Raw genomic sequence first — 27023 nt, 5'->3', positions numbered from 1 at the left:
GATCCTAAAGAAATTCAACCCTGAATATTCATTGGAAGCACTGATGCTGAAGCTCCAATACTTTGGCCACCGGATGTGTAAGACCCCACTCATTGGAAAAGACCCTGATGCTGGGAAAGATTGAAGGTGGGAGGAAAAGGGGGCAACAGAATGAGATGGTTGGATGGCATCGCCAACTCAATGGACATGAGTTTGAGCAAGCTCTAGGAGATGGTGAAGGACAGGGCCTGGTGTGCTGCAGTCTATGGGTTTGCAAAGAGCTGGACATGACTTAGTGACTGAACAACAACTGACCTGAAGAAAGAAAAATACAAAATGCAGCGCTTCCTATAGAAACCATAGGAATTTACGAATGTAAGAAAAGCAGCAGTCAGAGAACTAGCCTTCATCCAGACCAAAGAACCCATGCTATACATACATACATGCTACATACTACATGCTGCATAGTACATACCACATGCTAGATAATACACACTACATACCACATGATATAATGCTCACATGGCTCTGCTCCATGTCATTTTCCCTCTCCCCTTGGGCTGACAGCAGTCTATATACTTATCATCTTTGCCAGAGAAAAAGAAAAGGTGAGTTACTCACTGGTTCTTAAGTGTGTGCTCACATTTCTCCCCCTGTTCATCAGCCCCTTTGCAATGACAGACAAGGGGCAGGGCTGTATAATCCCCAAAAAGAGGGACACCACAGCAAAGAGCACCGAATGTGGGTGGATCATAAGCCGGCTCCACTCCAAGCTTAAGGTTTAGACGTTTATCTCATGAGCAGTGGAAAACCACTGAGTACATTTTCAATTTTTAATAAATCACCCTGGCTGTAGTGAGAACAGGAGAGTGGATGTGGGGAGAAACACTAGGAGGCTACCTCAGTTTTCTGAGGACAAAGGGTAGACTTTAAACTACGGTTCTGGCAGTGGAACTGGAGAGAAACCAATAGACTTAAAGAGGGGAGGACCTAGTGCTGTGCAAACAGAAGCAGCGGTGAGTGAGTATGTAGCCCCAGGAGGTAGAAGAAAGGTAGCAGATGCTACCAACTGCTGCTTCTGTCTTTTGGAAGGACAGCTAATCTAGTCTCTGTTCTTAGGTTCTCTGTTTTCTAATGTCTTCCTTATTTGGAAAGAAAAAAAAGCATGAGCTAAATAAAAGGAAATAGATGGATTAATGAGGTGAACTGACAAAAAGTGACCGACTGACTAGGGGAGTTAATTCAAGTTCCCAAGTGTTCAGGGTGAAGATAAACTAGACTCCTCCAGAAGAAAAATGTTCTCCCCACTGAGCCTGCTTCACAAAGGTTCCTCCCCCACCAACACACCAAGAGTTTCTATTTCAAGAAGCCATAACGGATTTCATCTGTGACAGAGAAAGGGGCGGGGGGGGGGGGAGGAAGGGGAGGTGGATGATGGACAGGCTGCATGGGACTTCCACCTCACTCTTTCCTCCCTTCCTGTATCCTCCCTCTACTTCCTTTCAGAGCCCCAAAGTTGACCTTCAGTGGGAGGGCTTGGGAATCACAAATGCCCCAGAAGCGAGTTTTCTGGAGCAACAGCAGGCAACCCCATGGGGACCTAGAGCCAGGCTCTTCACAGGCACGGGAAGTCCTGATCCTCCTCTGCCCTGGTGCCCCCACCAGCTGGGAGGGAGAGGGATTTAGGTACACAGCTCTGTGATCTTGGCCTCATCTCAGCCCAGCCCTTTCCTGTGCATAGTGCTCACAGGCTCATTCACAGCTGGAGAAACAGGTTATAAGACCCAACCAACAGTATGTCAGAGTTGAGGGGGTTCCAGGACCTCATTTTGCCTAGCACCTCATTTTGCAGGTAAGAAAGGAGAGGCCCGAGAGGGGGAACACTTCTTCAAGACCACACAGTGGGTGGCAGAGTGGGACTAGAAGCTCACCTCCAGACGCTTCCTTAGACAAAAACTGGATCCCTTTGGGAGGCCCCTGGGTGGCGCCCAGTACTCAGAACTAACGGTCCTGCAAACCTATTCCAGCGTGTAGCAGGTGCTCAGTGGAAGTTTGCTACTGAATGAATCAGTGTAAAAGGATACAAAGAGCAAGTCTGGGGGCTGGGCGGCGACCCCCACCGTGTCTTCAAACAGGTGGTCTTGCTCCTTTGTGGTGTGAGTGGGTGAAATGGGGCTTGGGAGGTGAGGAGATGAATCTGTTTTGTAAACACAGGAGGGCTAGGTATGGGAAGAGGATGCCAGCAGGGACATCCCAGGAAACAGAGAACACAGCGACTGCATCCTGGCCTCCACTCACGGAATTGCACAGTGCCCCACCCAGACTCAGGGCGAACAGTTGGTCCGTTTCCTAGAGAGGATGGTCACGTGACTTTCACCTGGCCAATGAGCATGTTCCATCCACCCTGGCCACTATGATTGGCTCAAGACAGAGAGTGGCCAATCAGAACTCAGGGCTGGGCTTCTGGCCACACTCCTGCGGAAGAGAAGCTCTATTTCCGTTGGGAGCAGTTTCGTGGTGAGGTCAGCTTGTGCGGGTGGAAGCAGACGTGACGTCAGCCTGTGGCGCTTGGTTGCTACCTCGCTTCTGTAGAGGCAGAGCCACCTGTGTGAGGAGGACGCCAGCAAGCAGAGCTGAGAGTTCAGGAGAGATGGTTCCGGCTGACGTCCTAGAACTCCCAGTGCTTTCCCTGGTGGACGCTTGTGGACTTAGGGTAAGTCATTCGCTCCTGCTTGTTTGTTAACTGGTTTCTGCAACTTTGGGTTTTCTGTCCAGCTGGCCAAGTGGGGAGCCTGGAACCACAACTGTGTCGGTTTAGGCTAGCTTCAGGGAAGACCTTCAAGATAACACTGTGAAACTCCAGTTTAATTGGGAGATCCAAACGGATTTGAGCATTGTTGTTCAGTCGCTAAGTCAACTCCGACTCTTTGCGACCCCATGGACTGCAGCACGGCAGGCTTCCCTGTCCTTCACCATCCCTGGAGCTCGCTCAAACTTATGTCCATTGAGTCAGTGATGTCATCCAACCATCTTGTCCTCTCTTCTCCCCTTATCCTCTGACCTCTGTCTTTCCCAGAATCACCGTCTTTTCCAGAGTCAGCTCTTCGCATCAGGCGGCCAAAGTATTGGAGTTTCAGCTTCAGCATCAGTCCTTCCAGTGAATTTTCAGGATTGATTTCTTTTAGGATTGATTGACTTGATCTCCTTGCAGTCCAAGGGACTCTCAAGAGACTTCTCCAACATCACAGTTAAAAAGCACCAATTCTTCGAAGCTCAGGCTTCTTTATGGACCAACTCTCACATCCATACATGACTACTGGAAAATCCATAGCTTTGACTATATGGACCTTTGTCAGCAAAGGGATGTTTCTGCCTTTTAATACATTCGCTGTCTAGGTTTGTCATAGCTTTTCTTCCAAGGAACAAGCGTCTTTTAATTTCATGGCTGCAGTCACTGTCCAAAGTGATTTTGGAGCCCGAGGAAATAATGTCTCTCCGTTTCCATTCTTTCCCCATCTATTTGCCACGAAGTGATGGGACAAGATGATCTTAGTTTTTTGAATGTTAAGTTTTAAGTTAAGTTGAATGTTAAGTTTAAGACTTTCACTCTCCTCTTTCACCTTCATCAAGAGGCTCTTTAGTTCTTCACTTTCTGCCATAAGGGTGGTGGTGGTGTCATCTGCATATCTAAGGTTATTGATATTTCTCCCAGCAATCATGATTCCAGCCTGTGCTTCAGCCCAGCATTTCACATGATGTATTCTGCATATAAGTTAAATAAGCAGGATCACAATATACAGCCTGATGTACTCCTTTCCCAGTTTTGAATCAGTCTGTGTTCTGTGTCCGGTTCTAACTGTTGCTTCTTGACCTTCATACAGGTTTCGCAGGAGGCAGGCAAGGTGGTCTGGTATTCCTATCTCTCTAAGAATTTTCCACAGTTTGTTATTATCCACACAGTCAAAGGCTTTAGTGTAGTCAATGAAGCAGATATGTTTCTGGAATTCCCTTGGTTTTTCTATGATCCGGCAGATACTGGCAATTTGATCTCCGGTTCCTCTGCCTTTTCTAAATCCTGTTTTTACATCTGGAAGTTCTCAGCTCACATACTGTTGAAACCTTGCTTGGAGAATTTTGAGCATCACTATGGTAACGTGAAATGAATGCGATTGTGCAGTAGTTTGAACATTCCTTGGCATTGCCCTTCTTTGGGATTGGAATGAAAACGGACCTTTTCCAGTCCTGTGGCCACTGCTGAGTTTTACAAATTTGCTGGCATATTGAGTGCAGCACTTTAACTGCATCATCTTTTAGGATTTGAAATAGCTCAGTTAGAATTCCATTACCTCCACTAGCTTTGTTCGTGTTGATGCTTCCTAAGGCCCACTTTACTTCATACTCCAGGATGTCTGGCTCTAGGTGAGTGATCACACCATCGTGGTTATGTGTCATTCTTATGGGTAGCTACTAATTTATTCTCTATATCTGTGAGTCTGCTTCTTTTTGTTATTTCAGTAGTTCCTCATATTTTTTAGATTCCATGTACAAGAGATATCATGGAGTATTTTCCTTGTCGAGCTGATTACTTTCACTTAGCATATGCAGGGTATTTTGTTACCTGGAATTTTATTTTTTTTAAATTTTAATTGGAGGCTAATTACTTTACAATATTGTGGTGGTTTTTGCCATACATTCACATGAATCATCATGGGTGTACATGTGTTCCCCATCCAGACCCTCCCTCCCACCTCCCTCCCCATCCCATCCCTCAGGGTCATCCCAGTGCACCAGCCCTGAGCACCCTGTCTCATGCATCGAACCTGGACTGGCGATCTATTTTGCTTATGATAATATACATGTTTTAATGCTGTTCTCTCAAATCATCCCACCCTCGCTTTCTCCCGCAGAGTCCAAAAGTCTGTTCTTTATGTCTGTGTCTCTTTTGCTGTCTCGCATATAGGGTCATCGTTACCATCTTCCTAAATTCCATATATGTGCGTTAATATACTGTATTGGTGTTTGTCTTTCTGACTTACTTCGCTCTGTATAATAGGCTCCAGTTTCATCCACCTCATTAGAACTGATTCAAATGCATTCTTTTAAATAGCTGAGTAATATTCCATTGTGTATATATACCACACCTTTCTTATCCATTCGTCTGCCGATGGACATCTAGGTTGCTTCCATGTCCTGGCTGTTGTAAACAGTGCTGTGATGAACATTGGGATACACGTGTCTCTTTCAATTCTGATTTCCTCGATGTGTATGCCTAGCAGTGGGATTGCTGGGTCGTATGGCAGTTCTATTCCCAGCTTTTTAAGGAATCGCCACACTGTTCTCCATAGTGGCTCTACTAGTTTGCATTCCCACCAACAGTTTAAGAGGGTTCCTTTTTCTCTGCACCCTCTCCAGCATTTATTGTTTGTAGACTTTTTGATAGCAGCCATTCTGACTGGCGTGAGATGCTACCTCATTGTGGTTTTGATTTGCATTTCTCTGATAATGAGTGATGTTGAGCATTTTTTCATGTGTTTATTAGCCATCTGTATGTCTTCTTTGGAGAAGTGTCTGTTTAGTTCTTTGGCCCATTTTTTGATTGAGTCGCTTATTTTTCTGGAATTGAGCTGCAGGAGTCGCTTGTATATTTTTGAGATTAATTCTTTGTCAGTTGCTTCATTTGCTATTATTTTCTCCCATTCTGAAGGCTGTCTTTTCACCTTGCTTATAGTTTCCTTCATTGTGCAAAAGCTTTTACGTTTAATTAGGTCCCATTTGTTTATTTTTGGTTTTATTTCCATTACTCTGGGAGGTGGGTCATAGAGAATCCTGCTGTGATTTATGTCAGAGAGTGTTTTGCCTATGTTTTCCTCTAGGAGTTTTATAGTTTCTGATCTTACATTTAGATCTTTAATCCATTTTGAGTTTATTTTTGTGTATGGTGTCAGAAAATGTTCTAGTTTCATTCTTTTACAAGTGGTTGACCAGTTTTCCCAGCACCACTTGTTAAAGAGATTGTCTTTTCTGCATTGTATATTCTTGCTTCCTTTGTCAAAGGTAAGATGTCCATAGATGAGTGGATTTATCTCTGGGCTTTCTGTTTTGTTCCATTGATTTATGTTTCTGTCTTTGTGCCAGTACCATACTGTCTTGATGACTGTAGCTTTGTAGTATAGCCTGACGTCAGGCAGGTTGATTCCTCCAAGTTCCATTCTTTCTCAGGATTGCTTTGGCTATTCGAGGTTTTTTATAATTCCATACAAATTGTGAAATTATTTGTTCTAATTCTCTGAAAAATACCGTTGGTAGCTTAATAGAGATTGCATTGAATCTGTAGATTGCTTTGTTACCTGGACTTTTAAAAACTAGGACTTTAAGAAGTAATGTGTAGGTAAGCTGAATATATATTTTTCCTTCTGGGCAGAAGTAAGGCTAAGTTTATAAATCTTTCCTGGAGCAGCTGGTTCTGCCCTTTTTCTATTTCAATAACCTAAAGTAGTTGTCAGGGAGTGAAAGTTGTTCCATGCTGCCACAACGACAGGGGTTCCCAAAACACTGACACTCTCCATTTACAATCAGTTAGGTGAGTCCTGTAGATGACACAGGGGACCCCATTCTTCTGATGCCTCCAGCCTCTGGGCGGGCATCACGCGCTCCCCAGGAGCCCATGTACGAGGGGTGGGAGGGCGTGGGGGAGGGGGTTGCTGCCTGGTGGGATAGGTTGGGGAGGGGGGCTTGTCCAGGTACAGAAGGAGCGCAGGAGCGTGGAAGGCTTGGCACGGGGCGGAGGGCGGGGTGTCTGGGGCAGGAAGGGCCAGGACGCCCTCGGGGCGGAGGGCGGGGTTTCTGGGGCGGGAGGGGCGGGAGGGGCGGGAGGGGCGGGAAGGGCGGGAAGGGCGGGGGCGGGCTGAGCTGGGGCGAGGGCAGGGCAGGGCAGGGCGAGCCCCAGTTTGAGCGCTCCCATCTAGCCTTCAGCTAGGGAGAAGGCTTGGGAGAAGGAAAAAGTACTGGTCCATGGGGAGTGAGCGGAAGGCCAGTGCTGCTTAAGTCCAGCGCCTCCAGGCGCGTAGGATGAACGCGAGGGAGTGGTGCTTGCCGGCTCCGCCTCCGCTCGCTTCCTCCACCCTCTTAAGCTGGAGTCCTCCGCTGTTGGAGCTGTCGGGTGGTAATGCGGCTGTGGCAGCCACAGCCTAACCTTGGCCGAGGCCCCCTCCCCGGGCTCCTGCGTGCCCGGAGGCCCCCCAGCCTTATCTCTCTCGGCTGAGCCAGGAGGCGGGCACAGAGGAGAGAGTGAGTTGTGGTGGCATCGCCTGGCGCCTCCCTGGGAGGGGCGCCCCAGGGCGCCACGCCTCAGTTCTCTCTTGGGGAGTGGAAGGCCAGCCGCGGTGAAACCCGTCCCCTTCCAGCCATCAGCTGACCGGAGAGGGGAGCTGCAGATGGGAATGCGTGCTGTTCGAGTATTTTTAAGTATGCATGGTAAGTCGCTCGGTCGTGTCCGACTCTTTGTGACCCTATGGACTGTAGCCCTCTAGGCTCCTCTGTCCAGTGAGTATCCCAACTGTTTGCAAAGCTCTTAGATGCTGTTGCTACCCGCCAAGTCAAAGGAAGCGAATGCACTTCCAGCAAGGTATTAATTAAATCTGTTCTCTGTGTTTATGAGCTTATTTGCTGTTGTTGTTGTTAAAGATTTTAATTTTGGCCATGAAGCGCAGCTTGTGGTATGTTTAGTACCCCAAGTGAAAGACGCTCAGTCGTGTCCAACTCTTTGCTATCCAGTGGACTGTAGCCCGCCAGGCTCCTCTGTCCATGGAATTCTCCAGAGAATAGTGGAGTGGGTTGCCATTTCCTTCTCCAGGGAATCTTCCCAATGCAGGGATCCAACCCAGGTCTCCTGCATTGCAGGCAGATTCTTTAACCATCTGAGCCACTAGGGAGGCTCCTTAGCTCCCCAACCAGGGATTGAACTCGCCTTTGGTGGTGAAAGCACTCAGTCCTAACGGCTGGACTACAAGGGAATTCCTCTCCACCACCCCCCACCCTTTTTTTTTTTAAGATTTAGATCATTTGCAGTGAACTTTGAGTGATGGTTTTAATTATTGAATTAGGGTGGAATTAGTGATGGGGGAAGGAGTTTGCAGGGTAAAAAATATTAATCATTAATAATAGTAGGAAAAGAGGAGGAGGAGAAGGAAAAACAGCTTTTCCTGAATGTTTAATACTTGGGAGGCACAGTTTTAAGCTCTTCTAGTGATTTGTTTACTTGGATGGTAAGGATAGCAGTTTACTAAGCTCCAAGATGGTCTGAAACACAAGCTGTAGGAACTGAGACGTCTGGGAGGATGGATGGAGATGAGTCATAGTGAAACAAGGGGATAAAGGGCGAATTAGGGAAAAGAGGGAAATAAGGAGAGAGTGGAAATTTGAAAAAAGTCCGAGGGGTTGGGAATGGGGTATAGAATTCAGAGTACATGGAGTGGCTGATTTGAACTTTGAGATTTCTGTTGTCAGGTAGGGGTAATTGGAGGATGAGAAAAAAAAGATGTGAAGGGGGTTGTTCTCAATGATAGTGAAGCTGGAGAACTGCAGGAGAGCAAGTGCTATGATGCAGAGGAGAGAGGAAGATGGATCGGGCAGTGTAGATAGGTTGTAAGGGAATGTCACTAATGGAAAACAAATTCAGAACATGGGCTGTGTAGCGGACGAGCTGGGCAGGCATCATAAACAGTGTATTATTAACCCGGCATGGATGGAGCTCTGGCAGGACCACTGTATGTGTTCCTAAACCAGGGTAGAGTCGAGCTGTGGTTGATTGGTGGGTGGGAGAGTAAGTTGACAATCAGACAGGGAAGAGACCTATACCTGGAGGTGGGATTGATTTATCTGCTTGACCCCTTGCCAGTTGTAAATGAGAGATCTGCTTTTTATGTGTGTGAAGTAAGTCAATATTAATTAGCAGCGAGTAGCTCTGACTCTTGTTTTCTTAAACTGAGAGCATCAAAATTCCTTTCGCAGTGACCTGCATTATCCCCAGGAAGCTGCATAACTCATGTCCCCAAGCCTTGCTCCTTGTGCCGGGAGATTCAGTGGGGCTGAGTGGCAAGCCCCTCAGGAAAGCCTATGGAGTTCAGTGCTGACACTGCATTTGGTGCCACTGTTTAAGCCATTTCACTGTGTGTAAAGGTCCATTCATTTACTCTAATGTGTACTTTCCAAAGCATGTATGAGGTGGTCTCTTGAGATTTCTTATTCTCCCAGGGGTTGATGCAATGTAGCTTGGAATAGATCCAACAATCAGTAAGAGGAAGGTACTCTATAGCTCTTTTTTTTTTTTTAACCGAGTTTTATTTTATTTTTAATTAGAGGATAATTAGTTTTGATGGTGTCTGCCATACATCAACACGAATCAGCCATAGATTTACATATGTCCCCGCCCTCTTGAACCTCCTTCCCACCTCTCATCCCATCCCATTCCTCTAGGTTGTCGCAGAGCCCCAGTTTGAGTTCCCTGAGTCATACAGCAAATTCCCACTATCTGTTTTACGTATGGTAGCATATATGTTTCCATGCCACTCTCACCCATTCCTTCCTCCTGCCCCATCTCCATAAGTTTGTTTTCTATGTCTGTGTCTCTGTTGCTGCCCTGCAAATAGGTTCATCAGTGCCATCTTTCTAGATTCCCTATATATGTGTTAATATACAGTATTTGTTTTTCTCTTTCTAACTTGCTTCACTCTGTGTAATTGGCTCTGGGTTCATCTACCTCATTACTATTGACTCAAATGCATTCCTTTTTATGGCTGAGTAATATTCCATTGTATATATGTACCACAGCTTCTTTATCCATTCATCTGTTGATGGACATCTAGGTTGCTTCCATGTCTTAACTGTTGTAAATAGTGCTGCAGTGAACACTGGGGTACATGTGTGTTTTTCAATTATGGTTTCTCCAGTGACTTTTAATCTCAGTTATTCCATTGCTCATTGTTGATTGTTTATTCTTTAATTCTTCAAGGTCCTTGTTAAACATTTCTTGTATCTTCTCAATCTGTGCCTCTAGTCCATTTATCTGAGCCTTCATTTTATTTCCAAAATTCTGAGTCATCTCTACCAATCATTTCCTTTGAATACTTTTTCAAGTAGATTGCCTATTTCCTCTTCATTTGTTTGGTCTTGTCAGTTTTAACCATGTTCCTTCAACTGCTGGATGTTTCTTTGTCATTTCATTTTGTTTAATTTACTGTGTTTGAGGTCTGCTTTCTGCATATTGGAATATTGTAGTTCCTCTTAACCTTGGAGTCTGCCTCCGTGGGTGGGGTTGGACCAATGCCTTGTGAAGGTTTCCTGCCTGGGGGTATTTGTGCATGTGTTCTGGTGTGTGGAGTTAGAGCGTGTCTTTCTGAAGAGCAGTGGCTGGGTCCAATAGGATGCTTTGGGGTGTCTATGGATTCAGTATGGCTTTGGGTACCCTGTCTGCCAACATGTGGGGTTGTGCTTCTGTTCGGTTGAAGGACAGGTATGGGGTGTTCGGCACTACAGCTTGCTGGCTTTTGGGTATGGCTTCGTCTTAGCGTTGAGATGGAGGCCTTTAGGAGGGCGCTAACCTATTAATGTTCTATGGGGCCGGGAGTTCTCTAGTGATCCAAAGTCTTGGAGTCATTCAGTTGAGTTCAGTTCAGTTGCTCAGTCATGTCCGACTCTCCGATTCCATGGACTGAAGCACACCAGGCTTCCCTGTCCATCACCATCTCCTGGAATTTGCTCAAACTCATGTCCATTGACTTGGTGATGCCGTCCAACCATCTCATCCTCTGTTGTCCCCTTCTCCTCCTGCCTTTAATCTTTCCCAGTATCGGGGTCTTTGCCAGTGAGTCAGTTCTTCACATCAAGTGGCCAAAGAATTGGAGCTTCAGCTTCAGCATTAGTCCTTCCAGTTAGCCATTAGCCATTTCTTTCTCCAGGGGATCTTCTCTACCCAGGGATTGAACCCAGGTCCCAGGCAGATTCTTTACTGTCTAAGCCACCAGGGAAGCCCCTAGGGAATGCCTAGCACCGATTAAATATTCAACAAATACATGTTGAAAATGTCTTAAGAGCATGGTCATGAATAGCAGAGGTTGATTATCATGATTGTTATTATTTCACAAGTCTTTTCGATTACGTTATGAGCAGGAATGTGTATGGTAGGATGTAGGAGCATGGTACAGTTTCCAACTGTGTGTATTCATCTGAAAGTGTCTAAGGGTGACAGCTGGTTCTCAGTTACCTTCTAAAGACAGTGACAGGATTTTTCATTGCTTTGTATTCTCTCTCTTTTTTTTTAAACATTCCTTTGGTTTCTCATCTACTCGTTGTTCTTGTTTAGTGGCTAAGTCGTGTCAGACTCTTTGTAAACCCATGGACTGTGGCCCACCAGGCTCCTCTATCCATGGGGTTTCCCAGGCTAAAAAAGCCAGGTTTGGGGGAAGAGTATATAGGCAGAGGCCTCTGAGGACACAGGAACAGAGAAGCCTGATGGGAGGGGCCAAGGGTCAGAAAGCTTGGGTTTTAGGCAAGGTCTGGGCAGGGCTGGAACCGCTGCTCCCAGGCCTGGCCATGGACACTGCCCAGCACCCCTTCTCCCTGCCATCTATCTGTCCTGCCCCATATACTCCACATCTCTGGCTCCCAGGGGCTCTGAGGTCTAGCCTGTGATACTTGCTGGGCTCCGGACACAGCTTTCTGCTTGCAGGTGTGTGGGAGCAACTGGAGTGCTCTTAATGACTCATTACAGCTCTGGAAAGCAGGACAGAGATCTGGCTTCGGGGAGCTGAGGGACCTGCATTGGTCCCAGGGGCAGAGGTCAGACCAGAGCTATTGAAGAAAGAACCAGAGGCATTCTTGAAAACCTTATGAAATTGATTATTAGGAAGCAGTACCGAAAAGCTATAAATGAAAATCTGTAAAAGTGTGAAACAAACATAAGGTATTGTTCTTACTGGTGTTTTGTAGAAAGCTGGATTAAATGTGTTCTATAATCAGCACGTTTATCCCAGAACTTTCAGTTTTATTTCTGCCACAAAGCCTCACACAACTTCATGCAAGGTATTTTCCATATTCAGGAAAATGAGCAGTGACACTGCTGAGAAGGAGGCTTGAACTGGAATGCCCAGCACCAGGGCATGTGCAGGGTTCGTAATATTGTCCCCAAGTCCCTGGAGGCCTGGATCCCACTGGAGAGTCTGGTCGGAGCCAGAAGAAAGCAGACAGTAGACGTTTCAGAAGGGCTCAATGAAGGGCACCCGCCAGGCTATCTTGAACCCACCCCAGTCCAGCAGTGGGACCCAAGCCTGCTTAGGCTCCAGGGATGGGGTAGCAGCCCCAATCAGGGAGGTGGAGGGGAATAAAGTAGGCACTGACTTTCTTTCCTTCTCTTTAATGTCATGCCCGTGTTATGTTGCAGTATAGTTGATGTGCAATGCTGTGACTGTTGTCAGCATGCAACCGCTTGATTCAGGTATGATGTATCCATGGGTGATCTGTATTCTTTCCTGGATTTTTTGCCATAGAAGTTGAGCCGATTGCTGAGGTCCTTGTGGATTATGCGTCTCAGATTCAGTTTTCTGTGTATACAATGAAGGAAAGTAGGAGATAAATTCTGTGGATACTCTCCTAGAGATACAGATTTCTGTGTTTATGTGGAAGGAAGGAAGGGATAAAGAGGATAATCCTTGTGGCTTATCTACTACAGATACAGAATCCCATGTCTAAGATAGTTGGGACCTCTCAGTTCATTCCTTGTCTTTCACTTTTTTGCCCCCTTTGGGACCCTTTGTTGGGCTTTGAATTCTCCTATGCTTTTCAGGTTGTAAATTTGTTACTTTGTATGTCAGTTTCTCTTTTGACTGGAAGGTACATCATATACATACTACTGTCTTCTTCTGCCTGATTGATTTTCCTTTGTGTATGATTCTTCAAAGTCCATCTCTGTGGCTACCAGGGGCATACCTTCCTCGTTTCAGTGGCAGATTTTTATGGCTGAGCAGTAGTCCATCATATATATGTACCACATTTTGTTTAAGCTTTATCTCTCAGTGGAGATTTTGTTGATTGTCTATCTTGCTTATTGGAGTCAGTACTGCAGTCGGAGGGCTCAAACAAAACCTTGTGCACACCAGGACCCAGAGACTCCACAGAGACTGAGCCAGACCTGCCTTTGAATGTTTGAGTGTCTCCTGCGGAGGTATGGGTCAACAGTGGCCTGCCATAGGGACAGGGGCTCTGGCTGCAGCAGACCTGGGAGGCATGGCATGTGGCAGAAATCCTCTTGGAGGAGGTCACCATTAGCCCCACCATAGAGCCACTGAGAAGACAACCCACCAACTGGAGATCAACTATACCAAAGAAGTTCTCGCCCTGTTAGAAAAGTTCTAGGACTCACAACAGATTTCCCAACCTGGGGATCTGGTAAAGGGACTGAGAACCCCCGGAGAGTTGGACTTTGAAGGCCAGTGGGATTTGGTTACAGAACTTCCACAGGGCTGGCAAAACAGACTCCTGTAGGGCACAAACAAAACGTTCTGTGCACCAGGACCCAGGAGAAGGGGGCAAAGGAGCAGTGACCCCGCCAGAGACTGAGCCAGAGCTTCCTGAGTGTCCAGGATTCTCTGGCGGAGGCGGAGGGGGACAGTGTCTTGCTGAGGGGTCAGGGGCTCAGAATATAGCAGTGCTGGCATAAGTCCTTTTGAAGGAAGTTGTCATTAGTGCCATTACCCCTATGTAGTTTCCCCTGATACCAAACAAAAGGAGGTAACACAACCCCTGCCCATCAACAGAAAATTAGACAAAAAATTTACTGAGCATGACCTGCCCATTGGAACAAAACCCAGATTCCCCCACAGCCAGACCCTCCCATCAGGAAACTTCCACAAGCCTCTCATCCTTATCCATCAAGGGCAGACAAAATGAAAACCACAATCACAGAAAACTAACGAAACTGATCACATGGATCATAGCCTTGTCTAACTCAATGCAACTATGGGCCATGCCATGTAGGGCCACCCAAGACAGACAGGTCACGATGGAGAGTTCTGACAAAATGGGGTCCACTGGAGAAGGGGATGGCAAACCACCTCAGTATTCTTGCCTTGAGAACCCTGTGAACAGGCAAAAAGATATGACACTGAAAGATGAACTCCCCAGGTCAGTAGGTGCCCAGTATGCTACTGGAGAAGAGTGGAGAAGTAACTCCAGAAAGAATGAAGAGACAGAGGCAAAGCAAAAACAGCTCAGTTGTGTATATGACTGGTGATGGAAGTAAAGTCCGATGCTGTAAAGAACAGTGTTGCATAGGAACCTGGAATGTTAGGTCCATGAATCAGGGTAAATTGGAAGTGGTCAAACAGGAGATGGCAAGAGTGAACATCGACATTTTAGGAATCAGTGAACTAAAATGGACCAGAATGAGCAAATTTAATTCAGATGATCACTATATCTACTACTGTGGGCAAGAATCCCTTAGAAGAAATGGAGTAGCCCTCATAGTGAACAAAAGAGTCTGAAATGCAGTACTTGGGTGTGCTCTCAAAAATGACAGAATGATCCCTGTTCGGTTCCAAAGCAAGCCATTCAATATCACAGTAATCCAAGTCTATGCCCCAACCACATATGCTGAAGAAGCTGACGTTGAACAGTTCTGTGATGACCTATAAGACCTTCTAGAACTAACACCAGTAAAAGATGTCCTTTTCATCATAGGGGACTGGAATGCGAAAGTAGGAAGTCAGGAGATACCTGGAATAACAGGCATGTTTGGCCTTGGAGTACAAAATGAAGCAGGGAAAAGGCTAACAGAGTTTAGCCAAGAGAATGCACTGGTCATAGCAAACACCCTCTTCCAACAACACAAGAGATGACTCTACACACTTCACATGGACATCACCAGATGGTCCATACCGAAATCAGATTGATTATATTCTTTGCGCTTGAGAAGCTCTATTACAGTCAGCAAAAACAAGACCAGGAGCTGACTGTCACTCAGATCATGAACTGCTTATTGCCAGATTCAGACTTAAATTGAAGGAAGTAGGGAAAACCACTAAACCATTCAGGTATGACCTAAATCAAATCCCTTAGGATTACACAGTGGAAGTGCCAAATAGATTCAGGGGATTAGATCTGATTGAGTGCTTGAAGAACTGAAGTGGATGGAGATTCGTGACTTCTATAGAAGGCTGTGATCAAAACCATCCCCGAGAAAAAGAAATGCAAAAAGGCAAAATAGTTGTCTGAGGAGACCTAACAAATAACTGAGAAAAGAAGAGAAGCAAAAGGCAATGGAGAAAAGGAAAGATACACGCATTTGAATGCAGAGTCCCAAAGAATAGCAAGGAGAGATAAGAAAGCCTTCCTAAGTGATCAATGCAAAGAAATGGAGGAAAACAATAGAATGGGCAAGACTAGAGATCGCTTCAAGAAAATTAGAGATACCAAGGGAACATTTCATGCAAAGATGGGCACAATAAAGGACAGAAATGGTATGGACCTAACAGAAGCAGAAGGTATTTAGAAGAGGTGGCAAGACTACACAGAAGAACTATACAAAAATGATCTTAATGACCCAGATAAACATGATGGTGTGATCACTCACCTAGAGCCAGACATCCTGAAGTGCAAAGTCAAGTATGCCTTAGGAAGCATCACTAAGAACAAAGCTAGTGGAGGTTGGAATTCCAGCTAAGCTATTTGTGCTGCACTCAATATGCCAGCAAATGTGGAAAACTCAGCATTGGCCACAGGACTGGAAAAGTTCCGTTTTCATTCTAATCCCAAAGAAAGGCAGTGCCAAAGAATGTTCAAACTGTTGCACAATTGCCCTCATCTCACACACTACCAAAGTAATGCTAAAAATTCTCCAAGCTAGGCTTTAATAGTACATGAACTGAGATCTTCCAGATGTTGAAGCTGGATTTAGAAAAGGCAGAGGAGCCAGAGATCAAATTGCCAACATCCATTGGATCATAGAAAAAGCAAGAGAATTCCAGAAAAACATCTACTTCTGTTTTATTGACTATGCCAAAGCCTTTGCATGGATCACAACAAACTGTGGAAAATTCATCAAGAGATGGGAATACCAGACCACCTTACCTGCCTCTTGAGAAGTCTTTATGCAGGTCAAAAAGCAACAGTTAGAACCGGACATGGACAATGGACTGGTTCCATATTGGGAAAGGACTGCGTCAAGGCTGTAATTGTCAACCCTGTTTATTTAAGTTATATGCAGAGTATATCATGCAGAATGCGGGGCTGGAAGAAGCACAAGCTGGAGTCAAGATTGCATGGATAAATATCAATAACCTCAAATATGCAGATGACACTATCCTTATGGAAGAAAGTAAAGAGGAACTAAAGAGCCTCTTGATGAAGGTGAAAGAGGAGAGTGGAAAAAGCAGGCTTAAAACTCAACATTAAAAAAACTAGGATCATGGCATCGCATCAGTTCAGTTCAGTCACTCAGTCGTGTCCAACTCTTTGTGACCCCATGGACTGCAGCACACCAGGCCTCCCTGTCTATCACCAACTCTCGGAGTTTACTCAAACTCATGTCCATCGAGTCGGTGATGTCATCCAACCATCTCACCCTCTGTTGTCCCTTCTCCTCCTGCCTTCAATCTTTCCCAGAATCAGGGTCTTTTCAGATGAGTCAGGTGGCCAAAGTATTGGAGTTTCAGCTTCAGCATCAGTCCTTCCAATGAACACCCAGGACTGATTTCCTTTAGAATGGACTGGTTGGATCTCCTTGCAGTCCAAGGGACTCTCAAGAGTCTTCTCTTAACACCACAATTCAAAAGCATCAATTCTTCCATGCTCAGCTCTCTTTATAGTCCTGCAGCAGGACAACCCACTCCAGTACTCTTGCTTGGAAAATCCCATGGATGGAGGAGTCTGGTGGGCTGCAGTCCATGGGGTTGCTAAGAGTCGAACACGACTGAGCGGCTTCACTTTCACTTCTCACTTTCATGCATTGGAGAAGGAAATGGCAACCCACTCCAGTGTTCTTGCCTGGAGAATCCCAGCGATGGGGGCGCCTGGTGGGTGGCCGTCCATGGGATCGCACAGAGTCGGACACGACTGAAGTGACTTAGCAGCAGCAGCAGGGTTGGGGACACTGAGACCTTTTGAAGGAGGTTGCCATTATCTTCATTACCTCCACCACAGTTTGGCCTCAGGTCAAATAACAGGGAGGGAACACAGCCCCACCTTTCAACAGAAAATTGGATTAAAGATTTACTGAGTATAGCCCAGCCCATCAGAACAAGACCCAGTTTCCCCCTCAGTCAGTCTCTCCCATCAGGAAGCTTCCATAAGCCTCTTCTTCTTCTCCATCAGAGGGCAGACAGACTGAAAACCACAATCACAAAAAACTAACCAATCTGATCACATGGACCACAGCCTTGTCTAACTCAATGAAACTACGAGCCATGCCATGTAGGGCCAGCCAAGACTGATGGGTCATGCTGCAGAATTCTGACAAAATGTGGTCCACTGGAGAAGGGATTGGCAAACTACCTCATTATTCTTGCCTTGAGAACCCCATGAACAGTATGAAAAGGCATCCCATCACTTCATGGCAAATAGATAGGGAAACAGTGAAAGACTATTTTCTTGGGCTCCAAAATCACTGCAGATGGTGACTGCAGCCATGAAATTAAAAAATGCTTTCTACTTGGAAGAAAAGCTGCAACAAACCTAGACAGCATATTAAAAATCAGAGACATTACTTTGCCAACAAAGATCCATATAGTCAAAACTATGGTTTTTCTAGTAGTCGTACGGATGTGAGAGTTGGACCATAAAGAAAGCTGAGTCCCGAAGGCTTGATGCTTTTGAACTATGGTGTTGGAGAAGACTCTTGAGAGTCCCTTGGACTGTGAGGAGATCAAACCAGTCAATCCTAAAGGAGATCAGTCCTCAATATTCATTGGAAGGAATGATGCTGAAGCTCCAATACTTTGGCCACCTGATGCGAAGAACTGACTCATTAGAAAAGGCCCTGATTCTGGGAAAGATTGAAGACAGGAGGAGAAGGGAATGACAGAGGGTGAGGTGGTAGAATGGCGTCACTAACTCAATGGACATGAGTCTGAGCAAGCTCCGGGAATTGGTGATGGACAGGGAAGCCTGGTGTGCTGTAATCCATGGGGTTGCAAAGAGTCGGGTCCAACTGAGCGACTTATCTGAACTGAACTGAACTGCAGTCTTGTTCGGGGTGCAGTTTCCTTTTGATCTGTGGTTTTCTTAGGAGATAGGCCCAGGTGTGGGAATTCCAAATCCTAGGATTAGTCCCTCTTGAGAGTTTGTTTCAGGGTTTCAGAGAACGTCCATTGTACTGACCGTTGCCAGTTTTTCCCCCCACGGACAGTGCAGGGGAATCTTTTTTCCTCCAGGTTCTCACCCATTTGTATTCTTTGTAGACTTGTCAGGATGAGCATTGTGACTGATGGATGTGATTTCCCATTGTCGTTCTGTTCGGCATTTCTGCAGCAATTAGGGATGCTAAGCATCTCGTCTTGTGGTGGAGGTTTGGTTTTGTTTTGTTTTTCCTTACGGGGTGTGAGGTAAATTGAATGGTGGCATTTGGCTTCCTAAAAGTTGGTTGTGTTTGGAATTTATTTCTGCAATACCAGCCCCAGAGCATTTCCTGAGGGCAGCTGTCATTCACATAACCTCAGGTTATGTGAGTTTGAGTTGCCCGTGAGGGTCCATGGTCAAGTTGTAGTTACAGGAAATGTCCACAAGGTAGCAGCACTTTTTCATGCATACCTCTGAATCTGGGGCAACCAGAGCCGAAGGCAAATTTGGCTTCCTGGGCTGTTAATTGGAGTGGAATGTGCCTGAGCAAACAGTGAAGGTCTTGGATTGGTCAGCAGGAAAACAGTAGGACTCTATATCACCAAAACTACCATGGAATAGAAAAAGCTCTAATTGCTTTTGAAAATCCACAGGCGTATCAGAATTATCTTGGAATTTTTTGAAGAATACATATGCCCAGGTTTTTTTCTTTTTGGCCAGAGATCCTGATAGGTTTCTACTGAGCAGAAATGTTTTAAAACAGCTGAACTCTATGATGACCTTTTACTCATACCTAATTTGTTTCAGTTTTTCTATTTTATGTTCAGAGCCCCCATGTCAGTTAGTTGATGATCTCCAATTTCTACAGCTCTCCTTTCCTCTGGATGTTCTTTCTCAACCCCTCATCATGTGTAGTAGAGAAGCTTCTCTATGCACATATATATATATGTGTGTGTGTATATGTATATATAATAATATATAGAATATATACTATTATATATACTATATATTATTATATACAGTATATATATTATTGTATATATGTATAATATGTAGAATGTATAAATTTTAGAAAATTTATGAATCTTTGCCCTACTAAAATTTTTTTTATGTTTGATTCCACTTGTTTGACTTATCAGGAACAGAATGCTACATTTCCAATTTAAAAAAAAAATAGGCAACAAGAAACAAAGGTTTACTGTATATCACAGGGAACTATAGTCAATATCTTGTAATAACCTCTACTGGAAATTAATTTCAAAAATAACGTGTGTATACGTATACCTGAGTCCAGTTGCTATACACACGAAATATTATAAGTCAACTATGCTTCTGTCAAACATATATATATATAATTTAAGAAAAGACACCTAAGGGCTTCTTTCTCACTACTTTGTCCCCCTAAAGCATCACACACACAGCCCTCACTGGACTAATTACTGCCGGGCTACAGCACCCTGCTGAGGGTGCTTGAGTGCCTTGGAGGCTGCATCTCGGAAGGAGGCTTGAGCTGGAACACCCACCCCAGGGCAGCCTGCCTGGAGCTGGGCCTCACCCATCTGCTCCCTGACCTAGGATGGGTCCCAGAAAAGAGCAGCTGACGTGGACAGGGATCTCTGGTGCTGCCAGGGCGGCATGACCTGGCCAGCTGGGTGACCTGAGGAGACCAGACCGAGGCTAGGTCCCCTCAGGGTCTGGAAGGCAGACACACACACCATGGTCTCGCTCTGAGGCCTTCCCATGCCAACTGTTCCTTGTGTGAACGTCCCCACAGGTGGAGCCAGACCGTGGATCCCTGACGCCTTCCTCTTCTCAGGACATCTGGAATCAAAGAACAGCACCATCAAGGACCTGAAGTATGAACTGACCCAGGTCTGCAAGGTGAGAAGAGCACCCCCACCCCTCCCTCACCCAGGACCCCCCTGATCCTGACGTCTGGGTGCTGACCTAGTCTGAGGCCACCTGTGCCCGCCTGGGTCACTGGGCCTGCATGTGGCCTGGCATCTCTGATGGCGCCTCCCCGTAACAGCCTGCCTGGTGTCCTCTGCGACCCTTGCTCTGGCACTGTGCTGCTAGCCTGGCCCCTGGAGTGATTGCAGGGAGGGAGTCCTCTCTGTTCCCCCAGGTGAACATCCACATCCTCCAAGCAGGGGTGGTTAGGGCTCCGACCTTTCCTGACCTCTCATGGAGACTTCCCGCACTGGGCAGGGAGATGCCCTGACCCTGGTGCTATCTGTGCCCTGCACTGTGTCCCCAGATCCCCAACCGAGCCCACAGCTCAGTCAGGGTTTGGCCTGTGGGGACAACAGAGGCAGTGCTGCCTGCAGATGCACTTACCGAGAGCAGACACCCCACAAGTCCCTGGGTCTTAAAGCCCCAAGTGGGTCTTGAAGTCAAGTGGGCCTTAGGAAGCATCACTACGAACAAAGCTATTGGAGGTGATGGAATTCTGGTTGAGCTATTTCAAATCCTAAAAGATGATGCTGTGACAGTGCTGCACTCAATATGCCAGCAAATCTGGAAAACTCAGCAGTGGCCGCAGGACTGGAAAAGGTCAGTTTTCATTCCAATCCCAAAGAAGGCAATGCCAAAGAATGCTCAAACTACCACACAATTGCACTCATCTCACACGCTAGTAAAGTAATGCTCAAAATTCTCCAAGCCAGGCTTCAGCAATACGTGAACCGTGAACTTCCAGATGTTCAAGCTGGTTTTAGAAAAGGCAGAGGAACCAGAGATCAAATTGCCAACATCCGCTGGATCATCGGAAAAACAAGAGAGTTCCAGAAAAACATCTACTTCTGCTTTATTGACTATGCCAAAGCCTTTGACTCTGTGGATCACAATAAACTGTGGAAAATTCTGAAAGAGATGGGAATACCAGACCATCTGACCTGCCTCTTGAGAAACCTGTATGCAGGTCAGGAAGCAACAGTTAGAACTGGACATGGAACATCAGACTGGTTCCAAATAGGAAAAGGAGTACATCAAGGCTGTATATTGTCACCTTGCTTATTTAACTTCTATGCAGAGTACATCATGAGAAACGCTGGGCCGGAGGAAGCACAAGCTGGAATCAAGATTGCCGGGAGAAATATCAATAATCTCAGATATGCGGATGACACCACCCTTATGGCAGAAAGTGAAGAAGAACTAAAGAGCCTCTTGATGAAAGTGAAAGAGGAGAGTGAAAAAGTTGGCTTAAAGCTCCACATTCAGAAAACTAAGATCATGGCATCCAGTCCCATTACTTCATGACAAGTAGATGGGGAAACAGTGGCAGATTTTATTTTTGAGAGCTCCAAAATCACTGCAGATGGCGATTGCAGCCATGAAATTAAAAGACACTTACTCCTTGGAGGGAAAGTTATGACCAACCTAGACAGCATATTTAAAGGCAGAGATGTTACTTTGTCAACAAAGGTCCATCTAGTCAAGGCTATGGTTTTTCCAGTGGTCATGTATGGATGTGAGAGTTGGGCTATAAAGAAAGCTGAGCACCAAAGTATTGATGCTTTTGAACTGTGGTGTTGGAGAAGACTCTTGAGAGTCCCTTGGACTGCAAGGAGATCCAACCAGTCCATCCTAAAGGAGATCAGTCCTGAGTGTTCATTGGAAGGACTGATGTTGAAGCTGAAACTCCAATACTTTGGCCACCTGATGCGAAGAACTGACTCATTTGAAAAGACCCTTATGCTGGGAAAGATTGAGGGCAGGAGGAGACGGGGACGACAGAGGATGAGATGGTTAGATGGCATCACTGGCTCAATGGATATGGGTTTGGGTGGACTCCGGGAGTTGGTGATGGACAGGGAGGCCTGGTGTGCTGTGGTTCATGGGGTTGCAAAGAGTCGGAGACAACTGAGTAACTGAACTGAACTTGAAGGCCTGGTTGAAGGCAGTGCCGTCATGGGTGCTGGGCTCCATGGTACCAAATCCCCTGGCCTTTCCTGCCCATCGGGCCCTCCCTGGGTGCTCTGGCCACCCTGATACATACGCACACAAAATTAGAGCGATGCAGTGGTGTATGCAGCTCTTGGGGGAACTTCCATAATCTACATCTGATTGTTAGGAAGTCTGAATCCCAGAGAAGGAGGGGAGCTGGGGCCAGCTCCTGAGTTCTCCTGGAGCCCGACCCTTGCTCGCTCTTCCCTCTCAGCTCCTAGCACCTTGTCTTAATGGTGCTGAGGACAAGGGGTCCGTCTGAGCTTTTGTCCTGAGTCAGGCCAGGCTCTCAGCATATAACATGCTCTACTCTTCAAACCCTTACCACCACCTTGTGATATTGTACCCTTTGAAAAACAGCGACTTTCCAGAGACGGGGGACAGAGAGCCTGCCTACACTGGTCCTGCCAGTGCTGTGGCCCAGACTTTAGCCTTTCTCAGAAGAGGGACTAGATACTGACAGACATGGTGGGGAGGGTGGTCCCCAGGAAGGCAGGGATGATGGGCCTGAGTGAGAAATGCCCAAGGGAACCAGGAACTCTGAGTGCACCCCCTCTTCAGCCTTTCCAGCCATGAATCAGACACTAAGGTTCCTCACGTGAAGTAGTTGGGTAGCACCTGATGATGACTTTAGACTTAGGCCAAAGTTACTCTGGACAGTAGGGAAGCCCCTGGTTATCTTCCAGCTGAGCTGGGAGGTGTCTGTCCATGGCCATCACCACCTGCTCACGTGAACCTGCACTTCCGGAAGGTGGAGACTCAGTGACCTCGATCCACTTGGCTTTAAAGGGTGGCTTCTTCCATGGGGCCTTTCTTTGATGAGTTTGGTCTTGAGGATGCCAATCACTAGGGTTTGTCCTGCTTGCTTTAATCATCCCCTGGTGTGTCATGTGCTGTGAAAAGCTGTGCCTGTTTGCACCACTAACTTCGTGTCCTCTTGCGTGGCTGTGTGGAGAGACACCCCCGGTGGGCGCATGCCGAGTTTACCTCATGACCACAGCCGTCTCACAGATGCCAGCAGCAACTTTGTTGAAGCCTGAGTGACACCTGCCCCCGCGATGTGGGGCCAGAATGTCCCAGGGAAAGTGTGACCCTGGTGCCCAAGAGGAACTCACCCGCCCTGCTGCTCAAGGGCGGCTTGGTCTGCCGTGGCACTGTGTCCATGCTTACAGTCTGGCTGCCGGTCAGCCATTAGCTCCCTTGGTATGTGGTATAAGACCACAGGCTCAGCAGCAGTGGCTCATGGAACTTGTGGGTCTTATTTGTGACAGTGAAAACAACCTGCGGGCAGAGAGGGCACTGGGAGAGCAAGCAGCCTGGCCCAGTGCCGCGTTGGACCCAGTAGCCCAGGGCTGGAGTCGAGGGGACAGGAGCCCCAGGGTCAGCTGGGGGACTGTGGGTGGGGCTGGGGCCTCCCCAAAGGAAGCATTTAGTCTGAGGGTCTCCTGGGCCTGTGGTTCCCAAGGGTTAGGACCATCCTGAACAGATCAGGTGATGGGGACAGAGAGCTGGAGGTGCTTGGGTGAACCTCTGTCTGCAGGGGCTGAGTCAGCCTGATGACAGGATGGGGTGGCATGGGCGTGGTGTGGTTAAGCACCAGAGTAGGTGCTCAGTTGTGGGGGTGGGGCAAGGCCAGCCTGTGGGTCACAGTGCATCTCGGGCCTCCACCTTTCTGGCCCTCACCTCCATGTACGGATAGAAGCTCTCCTGGCCCCTCTTCTACCAGTAGCCATCGGTGTTGAAGGACAGCTTGTCGGTGCCCACCTTCATCTGGCCTGGCAGCAGGAGCCCAGGTCTGTGGGATGGAATGCACAGCCCATCCGGGTCTGTGCAGCAGGGGAGAGGAGGGGGCACTGCAGAGGGCTCCCCAGCCTGGGTTTCCCAGGGCACACTGACCCGAGTCAGTGGCCTGACTTGGACCTGGGTGAGCAGGGCCTGGACACCTCTGCAGCAGGGCAGCATCCAGGACCTCGGGCTATGTTGCCTCACTGTCCTGAGGGAATCCCAGAGAAGAGAAGGGAGAGAACCTTCCCATCCCTACATAGGCAGTAATCACTTCATATCTGGCACAAACTTTTCACATTTTCTCTATGCATAAGTGCTTATTTACAAACATAAAAAACTGGGTTGTACTAGCCATACTGTTTTATAATGTATGCGTGCGTGCTGAGTTGCTTCAGTCGTAATCAATTCTCTGTGACCCCATGAACTGTAGCCCACCAGGCTCTTCTGTGCATGGGATTCTCCAGGCAGGAATACTGGCGTTGGTTGCCATGCTCTTTCAGGGGATCTTCCCAACCCAGGGATCAAAGCCACATCTCTTTTAAGTCACCTGCATTGGCAGGCGGGTTCTTTACTGCTAGTGCCACCTGGGAAGCCCTTGTAATGTGTACTTACTGTTATTACATTGCCTGTGGCTTTCTGGGTCAGTAACTGTGCCCAGGCTGCCATCCACATGGCGGGCTGTTTGCAGCTGCAGTGCTGGAGGCTCTGAGGGCCTCTGCTCACTGCAACTATGCTCTCAAGTGTCCATGCTGTGATGAGCATTGGCAGCATTTACCAGCGCAGTTTAGGGGGGGTGGGAGTGGCTCTGTGTGAACCCCCCTCCCCCAAGTTCCATGTGTTACCCGAAGCTCAGATGTAACCTGGAAGTCCCTTTTTGTGAAGGGCTCCATAGCCTCAGGCCCTGAGCCTTTGGGGTCCAGCAGGGGCGGGGGCCTTCTGCCTCACCCTCCGTCTCCTCATGTGTGAGAGGGGTGCTTGTGGGGTTTGCACACCGGATGCAGTGAGAACCTAACAAACATCTGGTGCTTGAGAGCTGCCCAGCACAGGTCACCTGCCAGTCATGGTGATGACCAGCCCTTCTGATTCCTTCTCAGGCCTCAAGTGGCTACAGGGCAGGGAGAGACAGACCCCTGTCCCACCTCAGTGGGCACTCAGGTTGTGAGCTCTGCCAGCTCGGCTGTGGCCCAATCAACTACTCAGTCTGTTAAAACAGAGGCTCCCAGAATCTGCAGGGGGACCAGCCAGCTAGGTCAGCCCTGCCCTGCCATCTGCTGGCCCCGGTGCAGGGCCCCTTGCAGGAATTTGGTGGGGGGTGTTCTGGACTCGAGCCCCGCCCCAGACCAGCCTACTACCTTTTCTTCAGCTCGGTCCACTGCTGGCCACCGTCCTGGAGCCTGGACAGACAGAGGCACAGGCTCTGGGCTGGGAGCCCTGAGGCAGTGTCCAGCACGTGTGTGGTCAGCGGCTTGCTGCCTGGCTCCATGCCTCTGCTCTGGGCCACCAGAGGGGCAGGGATGCATGCCTGTGGGGCCTTCTTGTGTCCATATCCCCCGGTAGGAGGCAGCGCCTTGGAGTAAACAGGCCCCACCGGGGTGGGTAGGGGCCTGGGGGTGGGAGTGGAGCTGGGTAACACACTGCCTACACAACGCTGATCTCTCCACCTCCTCCCAGCACCGAAGAGGTTTCTACACCCAGAGCACCCCCAGCACCATGTCGTCAGTGCCTGGGTGGCCACAGAGGGTTCTTCTCCCCGAACCCAGCTCTGTCCCCTGATATATGGGCCACCTCGGACCATAGCCTCAAGTGTAGGAGAGGTCAGGTCTGTCACCCAACCGCCGAGGAGCCCAGGCGTCCAGGCGTCGCTGGAGTGTCTGCAGCCGCGGGAGGGCCCCGGAGCTCATGCTCCGCCAGCCTGGGGACTGGTGAGGAGGCCAGAAGTCACACCACACATTACCCACGCCCTCCAACCTCCCTGGGAAGCCCTGCCCTGATACCTCCCAGGAGCCACGGTACCAGCCAATCCCAGGGCAGAGACAAAAGTGCTCCAGGGGGTCCCAGGGGGCTCTTTGGTAGGGGGCGGTGGGGGGGGAGTGGACAGCTGAGCAATCAGTGAGCAGACCTGTGAGCCGGAGGCTCCTCCCAGGCCCAAGTGGAGTTGCCCCGCTTCATGGGGGTTGGGGGGGGGTGGGCATGGGGGACCTGGGGCTGGAGTGCTGGGCGGGACTGGACTGGACGGGGAGGGGCGCAGGAGGGGATGAGGGCGGTGGGGGAAAAATTGGGGCAGGGCCGCTGGCAGTGCAAGGGGAGCCCGACCACCCCTGGCGTCCCTGGAACCAGTGTAGTTTGTTTTCCTTCCCTGGATGTCAGTATTTGCTAGAAACCCCAAGAGGCCATGTGGAGGTGCCCAGGCAGGACTGACCCCTGCCTAGGTTGAGAGGGCAGTGCGGGGTGACATCCTTGTGGTCAACTTTACCGCCCCCCACCCCCCACCTGCCCTGGCCCTCTATCCCCAAGGTGCAGGGACACCACACACTGACAGCATAGGGTCCGGGCTCTGCAGAAATGACGGAGGAGGCAAGGCTCTGAATACAGGCGTGAATCCCATCATTGTATTAAAATGTCACGTGATGTGCTCACAGAACAGATTTTATGTAACAGATAGATAAAAATAAGGGCATTCTGTGCTTACAGTCTGCATGACATTGCCTGACCGGTTGTGTTGCTCTACGTGTGGGTCCTTTTTCTTCTCCCTAAATTGCATGTTCAAATGATTAGATAGTGAGCCTGGTCAGTTTGAGCCTTAAGGATCAGGACCCTCTGAGGTGGGGAAGGAGACCTCTCTGACAAAGTTTGTGTGTTGGTTACAACTGCTTTGGAGGTAACCAAGAAGTGTGTATTTTAGATTTAAATGCATTGAGCTTTGGCAGGGCTTATGTTTTTAGGAGGTGACCCCATAGAGACACACACCTGTTTTGGCAAATGGCCGCAGG

The 27023-nt window shown here is 47.9% G+C and overlaps 1 protein-coding gene across 6 annotated transcripts in view; it reads left to right on the top strand.

The window, feature by feature from the left end:
* The first annotated feature begins 2529 nt into the window (after positions 1-2529).
* Positions 2530-27023, top strand: part of LOC145528333 (cytoplasmic dynein 1 intermediate chain 1-like) — a 130382-nt gene continuing 105888 nt past the window's right edge. For 2 of the 6 annotated variants that reach the window (XR_014070296.1, XR_014070293.1), the window contains exons 1-2: positions 2530-2692; positions 20078-20184. Coding sequence is in view for 2 of the 6 variants with exons in the window: in XM_081546636.1 (XP_081402762.1) it covers positions 7413-7452; positions 20078-20184 (147 nt within the window). In the remaining 4 variants the exon portion in view is untranslated. Of the gene's footprint in view, positions 2693-4144; positions 4399-6885; positions 7453-20077; positions 20185-27023 lie in introns of those variants that run through there. The other 4 variants (XR_014070294.1, XM_081546636.1, XR_014070295.1 and 1 more) reach the window with 3 other exon arrangements.

Source organism: Giraffa tippelskirchi, chromosome 12 (assembly GCF_054371585.1).
Source record: "Giraffa tippelskirchi isolate mGirTip1 chromosome 12, T2T-mGirTip1v1.2.pri, whole genome shotgun sequence".
Classification (NCBI taxonomy): domain Eukaryota; kingdom Metazoa; phylum Chordata; class Mammalia; order Artiodactyla; family Giraffidae; genus Giraffa; species Giraffa tippelskirchi.
Note: the sequence above shows the minus strand (reverse complement) of the source record. Positions and strands in the feature narration are given on the sequence as shown.